The 24,139-nt window shown below is 42.3% G+C and overlaps 1 protein-coding gene across 1 annotated transcript in view; it reads left to right on the top strand.

Moving 5' to 3' along the window:
- LOC119649782 (myrosinase 1) overlaps positions 1–24,139 on the top strand; it is a 93,332-nt gene that overhangs the window by 14,812 nt on the left and 54,381 nt on the right. Inside the window, exon 2 of the mRNA XM_038052087.1 lies at positions 17,874–18,060. Within this exon, the coding sequence (XP_037908015.1) occupies positions 17,874–18,060 (187 nt within the window). The remainder of the gene's footprint in view (positions 1–17,873; positions 18,061–24,139) is intronic.

The following is a 24,139-nucleotide window of genomic DNA, read 5'->3' as shown; positions in this document are numbered from 1 at the left end:
CCCTGGTTTGGGAATGAATAACACGTTCACATCACGTCAGTTAATTGGAATATAAGCATGTGCTAGGCATGCCCGATATATATTCCAAATATGTAGACTCAGGGCACCCATTCCCTCTATTACTAGCGCAGAAATGATGCCATCTGAACCTGCAGACTTGTATCTATGGAACAAGTTAAATGCCCATTTTATTCGCTCCAGTGATACTACTTTGTCTGCCAGATTCCAGTCCCTCGATTGAGGACTGTATGCACCTGTCGGCCTCGAGATTAGATTTTGGATGTTGCTTGGGAAGTGCACGTTAAGTAAATGGTTTGCCGTTTTTTCATCGCTTTCTGTGTACCTCCCGTTCTGTAAACGTAAATAACCCAGTTTCTGGCTACGTTCTTTGACCAGAATCCGCTTCAGCCTTGAGGTGGCCTCAAGAGAGTTAGTCTGTTCGCAAAAGCGTCTCCATGATGATCGTTTAGCCAATCTTATGCTCTTCTTTAGAGCCTTCTGTGCCTCTTTATAGCGATTCCAGCTAGTGCCTGATTCACCCTTCAGAGCACGATTAAGGAGCATCCTTGTCGTTCTCCTCTGTTTTGCCAAATCCGAGTTCCACAATGGTGTTTTACCCTTCTTTGGCATCTTGAGTGGAAAGCTTTCTTCAAAAGTCTTTCTCATGCTAGTTGTGATCATTTGGGTTGTCTTCTCAATTCCGACAATGGATTTGATGCGCTTACTAGTGATCGTGACTCGGGCGCTCAATTCTATTTTATACTTCATCCAATCTGTCTTCCGCGGATTTCGAAATGGAGTGGGTGGATGTGAATCCATGCCCATTACGAAATCAATGCGTTTGTGATCCAAGAGTATGATATCATTCGATACTCTCCACTCTCCGACCAGAGCCGCGTTGTCAGGGTATGTTACCGTGATTTCGATAACCTCTCGCCTGACGACGTTGAAGAAAGTGGGTTCATCACCCAGGAAGGATCTTAAGGATCTGCAAATCGGCTGCTACTAGATACACCAGTAGTTTCGACAAACGCAGAATGCATAGCCTTTCGTTCTTGTTTTCAAAGCCGATAACAGCAGGTTTCATTTTTTTGCTGACTAAGAAACCTACTCCCAACACATGGTTTATTGGGTGGCCACTATAATATATGGTGTAGTGATTCTTCTCCACGAAACCGGTCCCTGTCCAACGCATCTCCTGCAACGCTATTACATCAGCCGTACATTGGGACAGGGTATCGGCTAGCTGCTGAGCAGCATTCCATTTACGTTGCCGGGTTCGTCGTTGTGTTATCAGTCCATTTCGAGGTTCCTTTTGTAGCTTCGTAACAGGTTGTTTTGCGTTTAGGGTTGTCAGTCCTACCTAACCCCCAACCTGGAGCACCAGTTGATACAATTTGCCCCGTTTTAAGGGGCGGGAGACTCGCCTTCATCCTTCTCCGTCTGCAGCTTTTCGTTAAGAATGAGCTCCCAGTGGTCACCGCATACAGGTGGAGACAGAGTTTGGTAGTAGAGCTGCTGGTGTTGGTTCAACAGGCGTTTCCCAGCTTTTATGCTCCATCCTGGGTACCAATCCACGTTTCACCCCGGGACCTATACTACCCTTTGATCGTCTAAATGCTTGGCACTTAGTGCTAGTATCAGGTAAAATTCGTTATCTACCGAGATTGTGATAACTTATAAAAATTAAAAATACATTTTTTTTTAACAGAAAACCTTTTTAAAAACTTTGTGTACTTTCTTTTTCCGCCACTGTATATAATATATTCGTAAATTCGAACAGATTTTGTGTTATTAAAAATGTTTATTAAACATAATATTAATTTACTGGGTCATGTTGTGTCGGTTCATGCTAAATCCACTTTCATATTCACTTCTTGATTAGCTTATTGAGACCCCTGAGAACTCGTCAGGTCTGGATTTGAGAAGGCTATCATTCATATATATTGCGCGTCACCTACGCGCCATCGTTCGAGGTTACCTGAAATGCTCGTTCCTTTTTCAGCTGTGAATTTATCATCAGCTTGGATAAATTTGAATTTGTCGATACTAATTTTACATGCATTCATTTTTCATTGAATGCGTTAAATTCAAACTGGGAGGCGGGACTTCTAGGTTTGTATCGATTTCGTGTTTGACACGCTCCGTGCCGGATCGTATGAATACTCTCACAGTAAATGTATGGAACCAGTTTTTTTGTGTCTGAAACGTTCAGTGCTGGACACGCTAACTGATGGATCGTAACACAGCTTTAAGCTCCGGAATCTAGGGGATTCCTATGATTTCTGAATGCGTGAAGGATCAGATCAAAGTAACATCCAACAGACCCATAGATCTGCTTTTCTTCCGCAAAAGATCTCAAAAAGTTACAATTTTCGAAAACGACACCAGGTGAAACCTAAAAGCCAAGGGAGCATCAAGGACGCTGCTGATAGCGAGAAGAAAAGTATGGATAGCAGGAAGCAACCCTGGTGAACTCCACCTTAGATCTTAAATTCCTTTAAGAGTTTACCTCGATGTAGCAAGTGATGCTTTGTGCCATCATAAGTCGGTTTGATAGTAGCTATTAGTTTCTCCGGAATGCTCTTTCTGCGTGGAGTATTCCAGATACCCTCCCTGTTGGCACTGTAACAAACCTTTACTAAATCGATGAAAAGCAGATGCAGCAGCAGCAGGTGATCTATAGCTTTCGAAGTGTTCATTGATCGAGGATTATTTTGGCAATTATCTTTGCAATGCCAGGAAGCAAGCAAATATTCCTACCATTGCCGCCCTTCTTTGGAATCTTGACTATCGTTTTTTAAGGTTTTGTGTAAACACAAAACCTTATTAAAATCGGTTTACTGTCTGTCTGTCTGTCTGTCTGTCTGTCTGTCCGTCTGTCTGTCTGTCTGTCTGTCTGTCTGTCTGTCTGTCTGTCCGTCACACGCATTCTTCTCGGAGACGGTTATAGCGATTGACACCAAGTTTGGTAGAAAGGTGGGAACTGTGAACGCTCACGCATACAGTGAATTACATCCTTTTAGGTCGAATTTAAGGGGGGGTCCCCATACATGCAAAAGGGGGGTGTACAATTTTTTTTCATCAAATATAGTCATGTGGGGTATCAAATTAAAGGTCTCGATTAGTACTTTTCAAAGCCGATCTTAGTTTTGACATTTGTTGGAAGGGTGGGGAGCGCGGGGGTTGAAAGTGATCACTTCTTTAAGGGGGCCATTCTCAGAAACTACCAAACCGAAAAATCTGAAAAAAATCTGGAGCCTGCCACTATATGGTGACTGAGCTCCGAAATACCTTCCATGCCGATATCTGTTTAAATAAAGTTAATAATAGTATATTACTATAATTTTTTGTAATTGGTTAGAAACCCCCCTTAAGTTCATCCTAGTACCATGAAATTTTGTAGTGATATAGGCTATAATATAGAGCATGATCCTACCAAGTTTGGTGGAAATCGTACTATTACTAACAAAGTTATAATACCTCAAATTTGTTGCTTCTTTGAAAATTGAAGACTATGAATGTCAATATCACCCGAAAGTGGATACTCTCACATAATATATGGATATATTACGTGCTACGTACTAAGAAATACACAAAACCTTTCGTACCTGAAGCGTCCAGCTTCCGGTTTCCCGACTTGTTTCTTTGTCCATTGGAGAGATCTTAGATTTCTAAAATTTATGAATCAATGGGAATAATAATTCAGCCGAAAATATAGGACCTGCGAGGAATAGTTCCGCAGGGAGACTGCATTTAGAACAAAGATATTATAATTTGGCTACTGTTTGGACGAGCAATCCGTAGCCTACAGTGACTTACCATGTCATCCATAAGAAGTGAAACTTCACCGGAGACTCTAAGATTTCGAATTTCTGAAGTGCTTTTTTCAACACTTCATCGTGAGTGAGAAGTCTACGATTAACGTCCCTTGCAGGATCATCGCAAGAGTTACATCGGGTGTAAGCTCTTTCGTAGTGCTGTATTATTACTAATTTATTGATGGTTAGGGATTAATTAGTCTAAAGATAGTGATGGTGTATTCACAGAGTGTCTCTGGGTCTCTGAAGAGACAGGAGATTTCCAAACTTCGGAGGACGACTAGCTTACGTGTAACATGAATAGTGTGTAGTCTTTTGTAACTACAAAAATATAATATCGTTAAATGATAATTTAAAAAAAAAACAAATGAGTAGTTAAAGCGAATTATGATTCACCGATTGTTTTCGACAGTTTTCATAATTTTTCAATCTGGTTAGGAATTGTTTTTCCCCGGAACAAAAATTAGTTAAAATCAAATCATGAAAATTTATCAAAAATCTCTATGTACGTAATTTATTGAATAAATTAAATTAAACCAATTGACTTATCAACAATTATGTAGCTTGTATGTTTTGTAAGGCGATCTAAAATGGAAATTTATTCAGAGGCACGAATCGGCAAAATTAATGCAGAATCAAAGACTTGTCTATAAAATGTATAAATAATTAATGTTTTCTATAATATAATTTATGATAATTTGATATGTATACAATCAAAAAATCTAGATCTAACTCCCAACCGGTTTTAGAATGAGCAATTTTAAAGCTTTTAGGTAAATTTAATTATATTTTATCAATTTAGAGTAGTTAGAGTTTGGGACTTATTTAGTAGTCAAACTTGGTTGCTAATATATAAAGATATGTTTGAGTAGTTCTTACCTAGAACATATCTTAATAATGACAAACTTAGTCATGTTTTCAGAGTTTCAATTTAGCTAAAGGCGATTTGAAGGTTATTTGAAAAGGGAACAGGTAATAGTTTCTGTAGTCTGAATGGCAGAGAGCCGTTTAGACCTTTTAGGCAGGGTAGATTGGTTGGAACAAAATGTATATTCCTACGTTTCTAGCGATCCCGATAATTAAAAAAATGAAATAGCCATGAATAGCGTGATTTTTTTGCTACTAAGATATTAATTTTCCGTAAATATCGATAGTTCGGGAACAATTTATTTCCTCCATCAGAGCTGGTCGTTTGGATTTAAGCGGTCTAGTTCATTTCAATCTCCTTCTAAAATGAGATCCTTAACAAGTATGTGTGATTGATGTTTTTTAGCGAACAGGTTTAAGGAAATTAAAACGTAACAGCGTCTCTGTCGCTAGTAATGATATTTCGCTTCGATTTATCTGGCACCTTTCCTCTAACATATGTTTAACTGCCATGGATTTGGACGCCCTTCTTTTATTTCTTCTCGCTGTTTCTGCCTCCCTAAGGTGTTCGGTGAATCTTGTGGTCACCAATCTTTTCAGTTGTCCGGCGTAAATATTTGGACATTCATGGCAAGATACTTTGTATATTCCGCTCACAAGATAGGTTTGTTTTGAGTTGGCTTATTAGATTCAGTGACACAATATCAAATTTTTGGAAGATTCATTTTAGTTTATGTGCCATAGGGGAGTATGCTTATGCTGTGCTTATGCTTTTTTTGGTATTTGTTGCAAGTATAACGTAGTTAAGCTCCCTCTTTTCATTTTTCGAACTCATGGATTCTATCATCATACTATCATAGCCTTTCCTTCTTCCAAAAGTTTTCTGATGAGAGAGGGATAGTCAGGAGTCGATGGATCATTGTGTCGAATGCGGCCTTTTTAAAGATTTGTGTCAAACAAAACCTTAGTAAAGTCGGTTTATTGTCTGTCTGTCCGTCACACGCATTTTCCCGGAGACGATTATAGCGATTGACACCAAATTTGGTGGAAAAATGGGAACTGTGAACGCTCACGCATACAGCTGGTTACATCCTTTTACGCCGAATTTAAGGGGGGGGGGGGTTCTCATACATGCAAAAGGGGGGTGTAAATTTTTTTTCCAAAAATAGTCATGTGGGGTATAAAATGAAAGGTCTCGATAAGTACTTTTCGAAGCCGTTCTTAGTTTTGACATTTGATGGAAAGGTGGGGAGTGCGAGCGGTCGAAAGTGATCATTTATTTAACAGACCCATTCTCAGGAACTACTTAACCGAAAAATCTGAAAAAAAAAATCAAGAGGCTGCCACTATATGGTGCCTTGGCTCCGAAATACCATCCACACCAATATCCTTTCAAATAAAGTTAATAATGGTATATTACTATCTTTTTTTGGAGATTGGCTGCAAAAGCCCCTTTAAGTTCTCCCTAGTACCATTGCAGCAATATAGGTTATAACATAGAGAATGTTCCTATCAAGTTTGGTGGAAATCACACTATTACTAACAAAGTTATAATAGATTAAAGTTGTCGCTTCTTTGCAAATTCAAGACTATGAAACTATGAATGTCAATGTCACCCGAAATATCTCAGCCACGTTTTCGGTAAAACTTCTTTTTGCTCCTTATTTTGTTCCATTGATGACATGAAGATCTCGCTTATCAGTGGGGATAATAGCTACTCCCAGAGTGGTCTTAACAAATCTTCCTCTGAAAGTAAAATAATTTTCGTTCATACACAGGGCTGCCAATTTTGTGTATTGCCTAGCTTTCTTTTTCCATTCATTAGAATTGCCAAACTCTAGGAGCCATTCTTTGAATTTTGCCAGGGCTTTTTTCACGGGTGTGCTCCGAAACAGAGCCTTCACCTCGTAGGATGCTAGTCAATCGTCTTCTGATAGTGGGAGTATATCCTGCAGTCTATTAATAACTTCTTGAGAATTTTGTTTTTGACATCCATTGACCAGCCACTTTGCAATGATATACGTGGGGGAATTAAAGTCTGTTATAACTTCCTGCATCTCGTTGTCCTCCTTGTGGACCTTAGGTTGGCATTTAATTCTTAGCAAGGAAGGATTAGGCATGCGGATTTGTAATGAATTTGAGAAAACTAGGGCGCATTCTTTTAATGTTTTCTCCACCCTTTTGATGGAAGCCGGCAAGGGGTCATTATGTAGTTTAAGATTGTTCCCTTCTGTGACTTTTTCCATCACCAGGTCTTCGTATTGTTGCTTGTCCATAATTACAATGGAATTACCTTTATCAGCCTTCAGATGATAGACAGCTTCTACCTTGAGGCTCTGAGCTTCTCTTCGATTGTACGCGGCCTGTCTTCTAACATTTTAGCAACTTCGTATCTGATTTCCTCTCTTACATCACTCGCCATAAATTTAATAGCTCCTTCGACTTCAACCACTATATTTTCCGGACGAAAGTTTGGTTTTATGGCATAATTCCAACCATTATTATGCAGGTGTATTTCTTCTTCTGTACACATCATTGAGGATTTGTTGATCACGTAATTCGGGTTTTCACTCACAGTTGCCGTTTTAGATAGGCCCTTGCTGTATGTTTTTGCTCTAATTAATTGTTTCAACTTCTTCCAAAGTAGCGTTCGTTTCCGCTCACTTTCGCATTCGTACGTTCGGTGGATTTTGAGCAATTTCGCGTACAACCTGTGTTCCCCAAGGTTCCGTACTGGGGCTCCTGCTGTGAAACATAATGTATGACGGAGTGCTCGGCCTTCGCGTGCCAAGAGAAGTAACATTGATGGTTTCGCAGACCACCTGGTAGTGGTAGTAGTTGCGAAAGACCACCAGGACGTGGAACTGTTTGCAAGTGAAACCATTGATGCTATCAAAGCATGGCTCCAAATGGTGAAATTGGACCTGGCGGAAGATAAGACGGAGGCGGTCCTTGTTACTAATCGCAGGCAAAACAACACTCTCAAAATCCGGGTTGGTAATCGCGAGGTCGTTTCAAAATCAATCATTAGAGATACCTGGGGGTAATGATCGATGCCAAGTTGAGCTTCAAGGGGCACCTGGACTATGCTCGCGAAAAGGCAGCAAAGGCTAGTTCATCTCTAGCAAGTATGATGCTAAATATTGGAGGGCTAAAATCTAGTCGCCGGCTGCTTACCGCAGGGATGTGAAATCCATCCTGCTATACGCGACTCCAGTCTGGGCGTGCGCACTGGATAACACAGCGAACCAGAGAAGGGTATGTTCGGCATACCCGCCAATCGTGCTGAGGGTGTGCAGTGCATACAGAACGGTATCAGGTGAAGCAATGTGTGTCATCGCGGGAATGATTCCCTTGGATTTTCTGGCGAATGACGTACATTGCCTCTACCAGAGAAGGAGGATGGATCCGACGGAAGTGACTGCGGGCTTCCTAAAAGCCACTAGGAAGGAGCTGTACAGGAAATGGCAGCAGCGGGGGGATAATTCCACTGATCCTGTGTATTGAGAAATGGGTCGAGCGCAAGCATGGAGAATTAAATTACCATCTAACGCAGTTCGTTACGGGACACGATGGATAAGGAAGTACTTGTATCGCTTCGAATTGGATGAGTCTCCAGACTGTCCCGAATGCGCCACTACGCCCGAGGACCCGGAGCATGTTATGTTCCATCGTCCGAGATTCGCGAATGAAAGAAGGAGGTTCATTGATGATCTCAATGCAGTAATCGGATTCCATAATTTCGTCGAGGAGATGGTGAGGTCCGCAGGAAGATGAAGTGCAATAAGGGAATCAGTAACTGCGATACAGGAGAAGCTGAAGGAACTGGAACGAGCTCGGAAAGCGCGACGGACGCGTGAGTTAGTTGCGCTGGTGTAAACCAGAGCCCTCCTCGCGAAGTAATACTTCACAGTGGTCCCGCGAGGATATGGGCGGAGAAGTGGGGGTGGATTTAGTGAGCGAGAATCCCACACACTGCTGCAACCTGGCGTAGCAGACAGACAGACAGACCCACAGACAGGAAACAAGTTGTCCTCGAAATATCGATATTTGCTTAATAAAATAATCACTACTAGCGACGAATAAAGTATAATATTCTTACATAGTTAGGTAGTTAAACTCGTTGGGTTTTTGATCTCATTTCCTCTTATAAGTTATAAAAGTCAATCGCAGTTCAAACGGGTTGTATCAAGTAAATAGTGTGAACTTGAAGCAAAGTAATTCTATCGCTACTGTATCAATGCCAAGGCAGAAAGGAGACTAGTCTTGTGTTAGAGATTGCTCCGATGCAAGATTTAAAAACTGAATTTTAATTTTCATATTCAAATTGAATGGGTGGGAGTGACATAAATTCAGCAAAGAATCCATGTTCGCTATTTATATGCCGAGAAGTTCCCCCATTGTCAAAACCGGAATTGGCCTTCAAATAAACATTCTATGTCTGGAAAGTCAAAATATGTAGATAAGGCGTCTGCGAATATAGCCAATTTTTAATGCGTTACTTATGTGTGCTTTAACCGAATGAAATTTTTTCTATATATGCTAATTCGTCGACATTTTACTTCCCTTTTTGCATAACTCCTTTCTAGCGAAACGACTGGACTGGAGTCAGACAGTTAGCATTTATATTCTATTGGTTTTGATTAGTTCGTTTCAGTATTTGTGATTACCTTATTGGCCTTGAGGTGAGGCCTGAAAACTACCCCGTCAATGTTGAGTTAATGCAGCGTTTGGTGTATTCTCAGGGTTTTCAAACAAGATTTTATTTGTTGCCTGTATGCAGTCTGTCTGTTGTTTATAAATCGTATGGTTCTTTTTGATAGCACCTAAATCGATTATTTGTCTACAACATGTATTCCTTCGACATATCCACATTCAATTACGTTTCGTTCTATCTCATCCCCTACTCATTATTTATGTATATTTTACTGTTTTCAGATAAAATATTTTATTGGGACTTCTTCATTTTGTCCTCTGGTTTATAGGTCGAGCTTGCTTTAAATGATTTGTTTTTTTGGGCCTGTTTGGATGATTTTTTCGTGTTTGATTATATAACATCAAGATTCCCTATAATTCCTATGAACATCTACTCCCGTATTTTAACTTAATCCATACCCTAGTGTTGGGAATGCGCCTGAAGCAACCCTGCGAAGACTCGCCCACTTCGTTCCAAGACAACATACGACTCTGACCTTGCCGCATTCCTGCGTTCTGGGTGTCCTTGCTTACATGCTGCATGACATAGCATACTCGTTTTTTTAGTTAGAATGCCAACTGTTGTCATTCCCGCTACTACCAGTTTTGCCTCATCAGGTGTGGTTCTAACAGCATTTCAAACCCTTAGAACCACCCGCCGATAAACCGAACTCACCTCATATAGGGTCAGCTTCCTGATTTTTTGGGTTGGGTAGTTTCTGAGAATGCGTCCGTGAAAGCAATTACCACTTTTCAGTCTCCTCCCTCCTCCTTGTGAATTAAATATTGAAACTGAGAACAGTTTTGGAAAGTATTAATCGGGCCGAGTTTTCATACCTCACATGACTGTATTTGGTGAAAATAATGTTAAACCCCTCTTTTGCATGCATGTGTGCGCTCACAATTTCCATGTTCCCATAAACTTTGGTGTCAATCAGTAAAACCGTTTCCTAGAAAAATGCGTGTAATAGACGGACAGACAGTAAACCGATTTTAATAAAGTTTTGTTTGACACAAAACCGGAAATTGAATGGATTTTCTTAGAATGGCTCTAGAAATATCGATAAATAAATTTTTTCTTTCGAAATTCAATCTGTTGAAGTTGTTACCCAACTCCTCCTCGGTTACGTAAGGTAACACGCATTCGTTAAATTGGACCATCATTTGCCACCCCCTCTTCCAGAAGATGCGGGTAAGTTATTTGAGGTGGTCTTGCGGCCTTTATTCCAACACCCCAACTCCAACAGCATAGTCGCAAAATTTTGTGAAGTAGCTCTTTTTGTTCCTTCGAATAGCCTCTTTTAAGCGGGCCAGCAGTTGTCTCTCTGTCTCCTTTTGATCATTGCTACTGAGTTTTTCCGCAATCCTCTGGTAAAGCACCTGGAACCATGCGGCTCGCAGAGTTGTTATTTCGTTATTTAACCAGTAGTTGATTTGCGCACTAGGAGATAGTAGTATTGTGTGCTTCCGTCACCTATTGGATGATCTGGATGGATCCATGGATATGTTGGGTTTGAGCATCGTTGAAAATGCGGCCTCTGAAAAGCTCATCCACCCGAACAGCCTGCCCGGCATTCTGTGAGATATTTTTTTTGAGTTCGATTCAAGGGTGCCTGATTTCCATGCAGATTGCCTGGTGGCCTTTGTGTGTCCTTATTGACTTGTCAAGCACCTCTTCTGAGTAAAGCGGCGATCGTGTATGGCAGGCCTCTAGACTCTAGGCACGTTTCCCTGAAAGTGTAGGTCCCGATATTCCCGAGTACCACGTCGAGTTCTGCGAATGCTTCGAACAGAACACATCCTGTCAGATTTGTTGTCCGGTTGCGGTTGCACAAATAAAAATCCGTTCAATCAACGACATTTTGCGTTCAGAATCAGTAGGATCAGGATCTGCTCATATTCGGCAAGTACAGCACTGATTGGAGTATACTAGCTAAATATGTGGATTCCTTTGACTTTTGCTTTGATGAATCTATCCTCCGAATACTTCATTATTACTTGGAAGCCCATGGCGCTGCTTGGTCGGTTTGGTCTTTGACTGAAATCCTACTAACATGATTTCGATAAGGCTCAGTAATTATAGCTACAGTGATATATTTCTCACGGATCGTTTGCGAGGCCTTGCGCGACCTGGCAGTGGTTGAGGTTGATTTTTTGAATGCGCTTCTCTTTTGTTATGTGATTTAAGTTTCTTCCGCTCCCGCTGTAGCTACCGGCATCTTACATCGCTCGGGTGGCAAGGCATTAAAGTTTCTTTCTTTGCGTATCCTTTCGCTCCATACTCCCCACTGGGACTAACACTCTCAATCGTAGGTGTGGTGATGATATGAGAATGGATGGAAGCATCGATGGAAGCAGTTCTAGTCCCTCCCATGAGAGTAGCCAAGGTTGCCCCCACTGAGGCACTGTGGTCGTTAAATATCGACGGACAGGAGCCCTAAGCCGTTACTTTTTTACTCCTCTTCTTCTCCATGCTCCATTTTATTTCCAGGTATCCTTCCCATGGCTATTTTTATCCACGGGTGAAGATTTTGTTTCCATCCAGCACGCAGGAAGGGACGCACCTGATGGGATGAATGGAAACTCCACACACTTCCGTTGATATATGATAGTCTAGGACGTCCAGTCACATCTTACTTCTTATAATTTATGTTGAAGTTTACTTTTGCGATATGTAGGACGTATCAGGTCTTAGGTCCTGAAAACTAATTACAGTTGGGATGCTTCTCGGAAATCAATGTTTGGATAAAACCAAATTTGGTGCTATCCATTCCGACCACAAAATAAAGCCGGTATTAATGATTAATTAATTTCCTAACAATTTATGAGTGAGTGAGACAAGAACGTTAACATTCTGTCTTGCCAGCCTAGTTTTCTTGAGAATCAGCCTGCTGCAGTTCTACAATCAATCCGGTTAGCTGTTAAATAATAGAGGTTTTAATACGGAACGGAGGCAGCGCAGTTTCGCTTCATACCATTGTTATCGTAACAAAGCTTATTGTCTGAAAAATAACGACCTCCATTGGGTCTGTATCCTACGATAGGCCAGTAAGTTTCATTTATTAAGAAGAAAGGAACTTATTGTATTATTTTCCTTAGTACATTTACATCTAATTTATGCCGAGCTTTTCTCCCTTGAGCTTAGCCAATGGAATAGAGGCCTGGCAATGCAACACATTCTAGTTCCAAGTCATATAGAGCAAAGCAGACTAACTAAGCAAAGTAAGCAGATAAGAGTGACATAAACTCAATCGAAACTTCATCCCCCTTCTCTATATGTTTCATTAAAATTGATTCTATGCTATACCGACTTGCATCCCAGTAAATAGTGAGAATGCTTTGCATTACCGAAGTGACGCTTCTGTACATCAAGTACCACATATTCCAAGGAAGTGTCGTAATTGTGTGAGTGTTTTTGGTGGCGGACTTATCGTATCAAGACCGGTACAAGTTGACATGCTGTCAAGACTAGGCTTGCCTTGATAATACCCCAGTTTTGCCCTGAGGTCCACCAATTCGATATCTCTAAAATCTGTCTGGCATCCTGACTTACGTCATCACATCATCTGAGGTAGGGTCTACCACGTCCTCTTTTTCTCCCATACGTTTTGCCGGCATGGATCGGACTCTCCAGGATGGATCGTCCTCACCCATATGGATGAGGGGACGCACTCACCATAGCTTATTGAGCCGGCTTTAATCCTCAGTACAATGGTCAGGATATCCCTCACAAATTTCCTCGTTATATAGGCTACGGAATTGTCCATCCGATATCCTCAATTCTTCAGAAGATTCTTATGTCTATGCGGCTAAAAGTTTCAATTTTTCTTGCTGAGAAGCCAAGTCTCTGAGGAATAGGTGTGGACTGGCAAATTATTGTTTTATACAGTAGGAGTTTTGGCGGAACACTTTCTGTATGCTGAAATAGGCTTTGTTGGCCGCAAACAACCGTAGCCCAAAATTCTTTGGGGTGGTAAGTCTTCAAGGATTACTGTCGCTTTGGTAGGACGTTCGCCCTGTAAAAGCTGCCTTATCTTTGTACGTTTCGCAGTATCTGCTAAAATAAATTCTGCATGTGCAACCTCCTTCTTCTCTGCATAGAGGTGATTGCAGGAGGAACTGCAAAGTGGCTCTGATTGATCAACTTTTATAAAACTAACATAAGAGTTATGCTACAACCCGGTTGCGAAATTTTGAGTTTCTCGGAGAGTCTAAAAAGAATTATAAACTTTAAACAATCAATATCATAACATATTAGGAGCTACCAAAGAAATATCGCAGCGATGAATCTGTTGCAGCAAGAACAACTGTCAGATATTGTCAGGAATTACCGAAAGACACTGGCAGACCCTTCGGCCCTCCTACCTGTGTTGTTGTACATAAATAGGCCTCCCAGAAAAGCAACATTTTTTTATGGAGAATGAACATATATTATTAAAAAAAATCGACGAAAAAGGAAGAGCTGAGTGAGTTTGGGCGGAGCACAAAAATGCGTCGTTCACCGCAGCGACCAGCGAGAGAGGCAGCGAGGGCTGACATACCCGATGTGACAACGGGGCGCCCAAATAAAGAGGAAGCCTCATCAAGTGGCGCGACTGGTGGTGCGAAGATGAAAACTCCAATACCTTGCAGTGCCCCTGTTCTGGAGGTAAGCTCAGTCAGAATCGCTAGTCCTGAACAGATGGATTCGGACACAAACCGAGTGCAAGTGCAGTCGACCGTCCTCGCTAGAGCCGAAGAGGAAAGGCTCATCAGGAAATGCGCAGCAGTGGTGAAGCGTATGTGGTTGGCAACGTTCCTCCAGAGGACCGTCAGCAAAGGCGTCAAAAACGTGCTGATGGAACTGGAGGAACTATTGGATCGCATCTCCTTCTATAGGCGAACGGGGAGAGCAGCGGAAGACTATTGGAGAGCAGAAACAGCCGCACTCCCCACTGAGAATGCTGCTTGCGTCAAACGGACCGCAGATAGCCCACTGCAAAGCGAACTGGGGAAAGGCGGAAGAAGACTTTATCTAAGTAGACGGAAGGCCTTAGTGAAATCCGCTACTGGATGAAACCCGAAGACAACGGAGCAGAGGTGTCCATACAGAAAACGAGGAGTGGCAAAGTTCTCGTCGAACTGGGCCTAAAGGTGACTAACAAGAGTATGTTCTGCGAAGCGGTCAAGGGGCTATTGGGAGAGAAGGCTCTTGTTTCCAGGCTAGAGCCCATGTGCTCTCTAAAAATCCGGGATCTTGACTGCTTCACAGAAAAGGTCGAAGTAGAGGAGGCGCTAAAGCGTGAATGTCCAGAGGCAACCAATGCCCGGGTAGGTATCACCTCTGTAAATGCTTGAGACTAAAAGCGTGGTGGAAGTCCCCGAGCAATATGCGAGGAAACTCATTAGCAGCGGTAGAATCAAAATCGGATGGGTAGTATGCAGGGTGCGAATGCGGATAGTCTCCACCAAGTGCTACAGGTGTCTGGACTATGGACAAACGTCAGCAGCTTATTTCGACAGGAAGACAGCATGCCGGAGATGCGGCCAAGTGGGTCATCAAGCGAAGACCTGCAATGAAAGTGAGCGTTGAGTTCTCTGCAGGGATCGCGACGCGTTTGGTGAGAGCGTTGCACACACTGCGGGCTCAGGATGGTGACCGATCTTCAGGGCGGAATTGGAGAAGGCTTGGGTGCGGACGGCGTGATCCGCATTTTATAAATTAACATGCACCGGAGTGCAACCGCTCACCAGTTGCTAGTACAGTTCGCTGCGGAAGTAAATGCTGATCTAGTGCTGATTAGCGAACAATACCGAAACAAGGACCCATCCTCATGGCATCTCTACTTATCGGGCACCGCTGCCATCTGGGTTCGGGACGACGTTCGATTTCGTGTTCTTGCCGAAGGCCGGGGAACGGATTTGTTTGGATCCCCTTTGTAGGGATAACGCCGAACGAGACGATGCCGGCCTTTCGGCGCCGGCTTAATGCTCTGGAGGACGCCGTTTGGAGCACTGAGGGACGGATCCGGGTAGGCGGTGATTTTAATGCCAGGGCTCTTGAATGGGTCATGCCTTAGCCAGACTCCAGAGGGAAACGGATTCTGGATACTGGCGAGAATCAGGCTCGTAGTTTTAAACACCGGGTCCACGTGAACGTTTCGGCGCCCAGGCTGTGAAAGAAGCATTCCTGACATCACTTTTGCGTCGTAATCTCTGGTGGCGAGTCCTAGAACACTTCCCCGCAAGTGATCACCAGTACATCGCGTTCGAAGTGGCTGACGTTATGCGATGTTCCCCCTGCTTGTGGAATGTCGCGAGGGTGAACATCGGGAAGTTTGTCGAAGCTCTTGGAGCAGGCAGGGCCGCGCTGGAGGGCGCTTCTGGGGGTAGCAGCATCGTAGCTGACACCGTCGTAAATTCAGTGATGAACTTGATAATGACGGCGTGTGAGGCTTCTATGCCCCGAGGGGCCCCAGGGGGGACAAGCCTTGTATGTACTGGTGGACGACAGAAATTGCCGGAGGGAGTGTCATAAGCTCCACCGTTTTGCATAACGTTTGCACGCTAACGAGGAGGCATGTGCAATAAAGGCAGAGTATAGATCAGCAAAAAGGAGACTCCGCAGCGCTATAAATAAAAGAGGCCAGAATTGCTGCTTGAAGTGTTGAACGCTTGCTTGAAGGGGGGCATTTTTTCTTGTCGCTGGAAAGTGGCCAGACTTGCGTTGATCAGTAAGGGTAAAGGAGATCCGGAGTTGCCGTTTGCGTACAGGCCACTGAATATGCTTCACACGGCCGGAAAAGTGCTCGACAAGCTCATCAGGAGTAGACACGCTGAAGCGATCCGCGCTGCCGGGGACTTATCCGCAAAGCAGTTCGGGTTCAGAACAGGGAGATCTACAGTGGATGCTGTTATGGAGGTCGTAGATGCGGTTCATCGAGCCGAGGCACATAGCCGCCGATCTCGACGAATGGTGCTCCTCATAACGCTTGATGTTAGAAATGCCTTCAAATCCGTAAGATGGACTGATATGCTAGGCACACTAGAAAACTCATTTCACGTACCAAGCTTATCTGGAAGACCGCTCCTTGCTCTATGAGACACTAGAGGGCCAAAGGAGGATGGAAATCACGTCGGAAGTAGCTCAGGGATTCATTCTAGGGACGGACCCCTGGAACGCTTCCTACGATAGTCTGCTGAGATTCGATATACCCGAGGAGTTGCGCCTGGTCGGTTATGCAGACGACGTTGCGGCACTGACGCACTGTTGAATAGGTGCAGAGCAGACTTGGCATATTGATGCGACGGGTAAGTGGATGGATAGCAAAAAAAAAGGGACAGCATTTCGTATTGAGCGTAAATTCCTTTGCTAAATCTGGTTGAATACAAACCGATTTCTAAGGCTCCTGAATATAGATAAAAATCATATCTACTATCCCTTTTTACAACAACACGTAAAACGATCTGCATGACTAGATATTATTCATATGTACTTCATGCAAGCATACTTAAATATCTCGAAATTCCATAATTAATTCCTTAACGGTGTTTTTACATCTGTATCTCCGCTGGTTATTCAATTAATCATGATTATGAGGTATTGAATCGTGTTAATTGCCATCATGCATATACCGAATCCCAATTTATGTAATCAAGAATTTATTAGTATCAGTTAAGACAACATCGGTAATTTTTATCTATAGATAAACACTTAATCGTGGATGTTTAAATCGGTAATTTTCTCGGTGCACTTGAAGTGCCATCGAATATGTTTGAGGAATGCTTTAGATTCTGACGAATCCAAAGAAGTGATTGCAGTCAATAAATCGTGTGCATGTAAAGGAGGTTGCATGCATAATGCATATAAGATATTATGTGTATGATCTAGTGGTTAATTGTAATTAATTTAGATAGAAATATGCCGTCTTGGACGCAAACACCTGGAGCTCTGAACACGAGATCTCATGAAACTTTAATTAGGCTTCGTATCAGATGTTTCAATCTTGTGTGTCTTGACCAGTAGGATTGAAAATTGCATGTAAATTTCGAAAAGTACATTTTACATTTATATTATTATGTTCCTGGTTTTCTCAGATAATTGATATTGACTTTCAATTATTCGTTGGTTATTGTCATTGTCATAGTTTCCGGTCAATTGAATGGTAATAATTCACAGAAAAACAATTGTAATCGAGCACATATTGTCCTTAAATGAAATATATTCTTCAGATATTTGCCATTATTTTCAAATTCAATGTTTTCTTTAAATATACAATTATGGATATCTCCTTATAGTTATAATGACCATGTTCAGAATAACTTTCCCAACATAAATTATAATTAAAATTTATTGGCAAATCTTGTAGTTCATGTTTTCTTGCACATAAATCATTGAGTGATTATCGATAATTGATCATTAAATGTTTGAAACGGAAGTTTAAAAGCTTCACTTGTTTTATTTATTATTTTATTTTGGAATTTATGGATTTACTTTAATCTATCTTACAGAAGCGGAACACAGAGACGATTTCCAAATGACTTTCAATGGGGAGTAGCTTCGTCCTCGTACCAGATTGAAGGTGGATGGGACGCTGACGGCAAAAGTGAATCAATATGGGATTTTATGACTCATAATCACCCTGAGAAAATAGCAGATAGAAGTACTGGCGATATATCCGCAGATAGTTATCATCAGGTAAGTTGATTGATATTTTATTATGATAAGAAGAGAGATGGACTCTTAGTCGCATTCGAAAGAAACACCCACGAGAGAATCCTTGCCTGGATTAGAACCGACTCAATAGGCTGCGATGGACAAGTCATTTAATCTGTATGGTTGAGGGTGATCCAGCCCGGAAAGTCAATAAGGGCAATATCTGTGATAGAAAAAAAATATTTGGTAGACCTTATCTGAGATGGAACGATAGCGTAAACCAGGACGTTAGACAGTTGGATACGGAAATGGTGGACCACGGCGGAAAACCACTAGTTTGGAGTTCCCTATCAAGGTAGACCTAGACTGAACACCGGTTGTTGCACCGTTGATGATGATGATATACCTATATATTACGACGAAGTCTATCAGGCCGCATTAAAATCAGGTTTCACAATGTGTGGTTTACTTGGTTCGAATGGATTAAAAAGATTTTTCCCTGAAAATTATAAGGACAATATCTATGGTAAAAATGGCGAGGCAAGCTTCACTTCGATGGAGTAATGACATATGTCAGGACTCCAAAAATTCATTGGGAACAACCAAACTGGATGGTTTTGATGTGAAACGCGCGACTGGACACCGGTCGTTGCACCATTGATGATGATAAAGGATACAAGGCAGATATACTCGTAAATGTTGTTTTACCTTACGTCGGGAAGTGATTGAAATTTTGCTGTAAAAATCATGGCTTGAAAAATTTGAGGGATATAAGCTTTATGATGGGGACTGGATCTCATCTAGATGTTTAGTTGAAATTAATGGGGTTGTGCGGAGAGCACTCCTGATCTATATTCCCATGCAGATCTGCATCTACTAAAGTTTCTCCTACAGTCGTCTCCACCTTTCTTGACAACAGCTTTTGCCTTGAGGATTTTTTCTGCGCCTATTTGATCACTCTCCATGCATTTCAATACCTCGTTTTACAATATACTTGTAGAAATGTATACTAAACTTAATTTTTGCCAGAGCTTCCCTCGGCCTACTGCTAAAAGCCGGATTCATTTGGGAAACTTTGGCAACTTTTCACATATTATCCGTTCTTCTATCTCTCATACACACTGTCGAATCTATCTCGGGTATCAAATTAAAATGATCGATTAGTGCTTTCTGAAACATCTAAATAAGCCTCAATTCTCGTGCTGTAAAATTGGATTCATTAGGCGAAGACGGCTTTACGGTTTCTTACTAAGGTAGCGGCTAATCGTCATGTTATACATATTTTTTTTTAAGAATTGAGAGGTCCTAAGTCTGCATCCACTTGATCTCGGACCGGACCAAATGGGGAGCAACTTACTCCCTTTTTTTTGTCCAAGGGCTCCTCGTTTAGGGCTTGACACCCAAACTTCAAGTAACATCAAGTGGATGCGGGCTTAGGATCACTCGATCCTTAAAAAAAATATGTTCAGCTCTGGCCATGCTTTGGCCCAGAGTATGGGCGAATTTACGCTCTATATAATTCGCACATATAAAGGAGCATTTAACATCTGCGAGCAGAGGCAGCGTCTGACGATTTGCCCTTGCTCTGGTAAGAAATCTTAAAGCTGTCTTCGCCTAATATTTTTGAAGTTTGGGTGCTAAGCCCGAAACGAGGGATCCGTGGACCAAAAAAATTAGTGAGTAAGTTGCTTCCCATTTGGTTCAGACTTAGGACCCCTCAATCCTGGATTGTTGGAATAGTAATGGCTAATATCAGACAATTCAGAGACTGAATGGTTCAGTTTGCGGTTTTCGATTTGTTCATGTTTTACAGTCGAAATTGTAAGGTTCGAGAGTGGTAAAGCTCGACGAAATACTAATTCAAGCGGGCCTTAAAGCATACTAAATTCTTCCTGGAAGTGTAAATGATAAAGTTATTGGCATATTATAGAACTCTGAATATGTCGGATGCGTGCGCGGGTTCCGTGACTTTGACTGTAAGCAGTTCAAAAAGTGCTGCAGATACAACGAACGTTGCATTAACGAAAAACACGATACTTTGCTCACCGATGATAGGCCGTAAAGGGTAGATGGTGGGAATATTTCGAGCAGATTTCAATGGGCACATTTTTGTATCCTCCACTTCCACAAGCACTGCCGACATTTCCAGCAATTCCAGCGCGACTCTAATAATAGCAGGGCTCTGATTGTGGTCTCCCAACTAATCCGTGTCCGAAGAGCACCGTAGGATTATGCCTACATGGCAGGTGCCCACGTAGTCTTAGAACTTTCATGTCAACACGATTGAAGTCAAGGAAGCGAAGTCAGCGAAGAGCTGGAATTCAACACTGTGGCTCAGTGAGTTCCTCGGGTTATTGAGGAAGGTAGAACACCATCTGACTGGCAAGAAAGTACCAAGTTCCAATATGGAAAAAGGAAGGTAGTCCAGCAGAATGTATTCCATGAAGATTTTTGAACGCTTTCTTGAAGCGCTTTCTCAAAACTCTTCTTTGTTATTGTTATGGACACTATTACACGGGATATCCAACGTCCAGCGTCTTATGCACTGCTTTATGCAGATGATGTTTTCCTGGGATTTTATAGCTAAGTTGATTTCGAGCAATTTGTTCCAAAATAGAATAATTGCCTCATGCAACACCGACCCTGCTTTTGAATGAGACAAAGGCTGTAGAAGAACTATTCCTAAGCATCTAAGGAGCTAATAATAAGTTTGCGGAGGTGGGAATGTTCACAGCTATTCGGGATCCAAAGTTTAAAGAAGACTTCCGAGCAAGATATCGGTTTTCCAAATAAAGAGGGAATTCTCCATCGAATGATGGGTTCAGTTGGTAAACTTGTTGTGTTTACCGCTCGGAGATTTTAGATTGAAAGGATGGAGATTGACCTGTAGCTATCAAGAAGGAGAGAATTTTCACTTTTCTTCCGGTTATAGTACGTTCGTGTTTACCAATGGTTGCCACAGTTGTGCCAAGTTGCGGGGGGATTTTTCTCACCCCCTAGACAAAGATGACAAAGAAAAGATCTTGAAGGTACATTCATGGTGAGGGTCTTTTTATGAATGGGAGTATTGAAGTTGTGGATCTCGGATTCAAGAAGGAGTACTTCAAGAAATATCTATTTTTAAATAGATAGTCTCTTTTGTATGGCGCGAAGGAAGGTAAAGTGTTTAAGTTAATATATACTTTCTGAATTGTCTGTCTAGGACTATGACATATTGGTCGTTGATTCTAGGAAATTTCAAGGAACAGGACGATATTCAGGTTTGCTGATAAGCAGAAATTGTTCTGGTTAGAAGTGCTGTTCTTTATATTGAGTGTTGGGAGAGCTGGGCTGAAATGGGACATGTTTCGGGTAGCAGATAGATATATATAAATATATTTATTGATCATTGGTGTTAATGTATGCACCTCATTAGAAAGAGCTCTCCATATCACACGATGCATATGACCCTTTCATGCCTAGAAGATGTACATTCCTCAGTAGAAAACTCAGTTACTGGTGGAATTGCGAACTTTGGTCAGGTGGTAAGAAGGATCGATCAAGTACAAAAATACCATACGTATAAAGCAATTTAGCGCCAACGGGAGAGAACGTTTCAAGGAGCTCTGCTTTAACGTAGGCCGATCATCTCCGCAGACCACGTGCTTCATGCTTTTGCTGGAAATCATCCAGGAGTTATTCCTCTAGAAGCTGGTACTGGTGTGTCATCCTCCTATAGACCCATATGCCTTCTAGACACTATGGCGAACATGTTAGAGTGGGTAATCCATAATTAATTGCTTCCAGTTGTATGGGTATTGGCTGGTTTTGCCGAAAATGTAATTCACGGAATGGGATACCAGCAATTATTGGGTGGTGGTGTAGACGTGAGAAATGCGTTCAACTGGGCCAATCGGAGCTTCATACAGAATTCCCTCGCGACGATTGATTTCCCACATTTTTCGCTGCTGTTATTGATAGCTACTTACCAGAATTAAGGCACTGGTATACAATCGATGATGAACGAAGGAGTACCTTGTTTTCGCTGGTGTCTCGCAGGGTCCTGCATTGTACAATAACGTATTTCAACTTCTGTTTACAAAGGACGCCACGATAGTGCAGGCTGCACAGATGACATGGCACTGGTTGTGGTCGAAGATGTTGAGCAAGCAGTGCTGTTAAGGCCTGATAAGACAGTTCTGGGCTTGCATAAACTAGCCATCAAATGAGTCTCAAATGACGCGGCGTTCGTTATCTCGGGAATGTTGCTAATTGACATCTTACCAGACGAGATGATGAACATATATAACGTAAAATAAACTTTTCATTTACCGCAGATGAAAAGAAATTAAAGGGAGAGATCCATAAGTAGATGGCAACAATGATGGGGATGGACACACAAGTTGATCCTTACCATCGGGGATGGGCTGGAATACGAATCCCGTGCAGAGAAGAAAGAAGACGTAAGAGTAAAGTAACTCTGCTCCGTGAAATAATACCTAATGGTGGTCTCACAAGGCAGGGGAGTCGGGGGTGAATTTAATGGGTAAAAAATGCAATGTGTGTTAGGTCAGTGTCTTGTGAAGATTTCCACCTCCTCCTGTTTGCAGCCCCCTTTAAGGCTTCGACATTTACGGCAGTTGTAGTGGTAAGCGCTTGCTTTTCAGTTGTCGTATTTTGTAATTTCATCTGGAACTTCAAGGCACTCCACTAGCCATGAAAGCAGTCGCATTTAGAGTAGTAATATTTACGGCGGGATTCCATATTTGGCGTAGTGATATTCACGGTGTCATTTGGAAACAGCACGTCTAATCCACTAGCAGTTTTCGTAAAGCAGTGTTTCCCTATTGTTTATCAAGCTTATTATTTTGCCATATACATGCTTCAGATGTGACTAGCCACGTGCTTTCAGATTCGCCTTGGACCTACTTCCAGGTACTTCTTGGCATGAAACACTGATTTCAAATTGTTTAAGCTTTTGAAAATTTGTTGGTTATAGTCCGATATATTTGTGCTGGAGGACATAGAGTGAAAAACTTTCTTTCACACTTACAAAATTTCTTTGTGAAAGTTTGCGCTGCTGAAGACCAACTGGGGGAACATTTTGAGCATCGTGACTCGCATATTGAATTGACTTAAAATTATGGCAAACAAAAGTCGTGGAGTCACTTCAGCCCATTTCAGGCCTTGGCCTTATGGATGTCCTTCCTCCGACCATCTCGATCCATCGTCCTCTCTCAACTGAGTCTGACTCAAAGTATGGGACAGCAAATCAATGCCTGACGAATGGCAACGGGGCATTATCTGTCTCATACATAAAAAGGGAGATATCACACAGTGCCGCAATTATAGAGGTATCAAGTTGCTGAGTATCATCTATAAGATATTCTCCGCTACCTTGCTAGGCCGTATAGCCCCATCATTGACCCATACCAAAGAGGCTTCACTCCAGGCAAATTAGCAACAGATCAGATTTTCTCTCTGCGGAAAGCGATGGAAAAACTGCTGGAATATGGATAACAGTTGCACCATCTGTTCATCGATTTTAAAGCCGCCTATGATAGCATAGCCAGGGTAAAACTGTACACGGCCATGAGAGAATTCGGTATCCCGACGAAATTAATAAGACTGACTAGGCTCTCAATGTACTCCTGCATCTCCTCCCCCTTGACCTCCACATCAAATATGTTGCAGCGTGCAGTGCCGTAAGACTGCGTGAGTCCGGATGCTGGGCAGCGAAGTCCTATGGCCACAGCAACATTCTAGATGAAATACCTCGAGAAATCTGGGCATCCCCCACGGACTATGTCACACGCAAGCTGAACTTCACGAGAAACTTTGCTGTGGACCTTCCAACCAGGGCAAAGTGGAAGACCGGCGGCGTGTTGCAAGACTATGACACGGTATTCTTTACGGACGGATCAAAGATGGCCTATGGAGTCGGCGCGGGGGTTTTCTCGAATACACACGGTGTATCCAAGTCGTATGGTCTCCCAGGTTTCACCAGTGTATTCCAGGCGGAAGTACTGGCGATATTGGAAGTCTGTCGATGGCTGGAGCGTGATTCGAGTCCCAAGCGTAACATAGCCATTCTGACCGACAGCCAAGCGGCCATCAAGGCCTTGTACTCAACGACGACATC

This window comes from Hermetia illucens, chromosome 2 (genome assembly GCF_905115235.1).
Source record: "Hermetia illucens chromosome 2, iHerIll2.2.curated.20191125, whole genome shotgun sequence".
Taxonomy (NCBI): domain Eukaryota; kingdom Metazoa; phylum Arthropoda; class Insecta; order Diptera; family Stratiomyidae; genus Hermetia; species Hermetia illucens.
The sequence above is the reverse complement of the archived record's forward strand: the minus strand, read 5'-3'. Positions and strand labels throughout refer to the sequence as shown.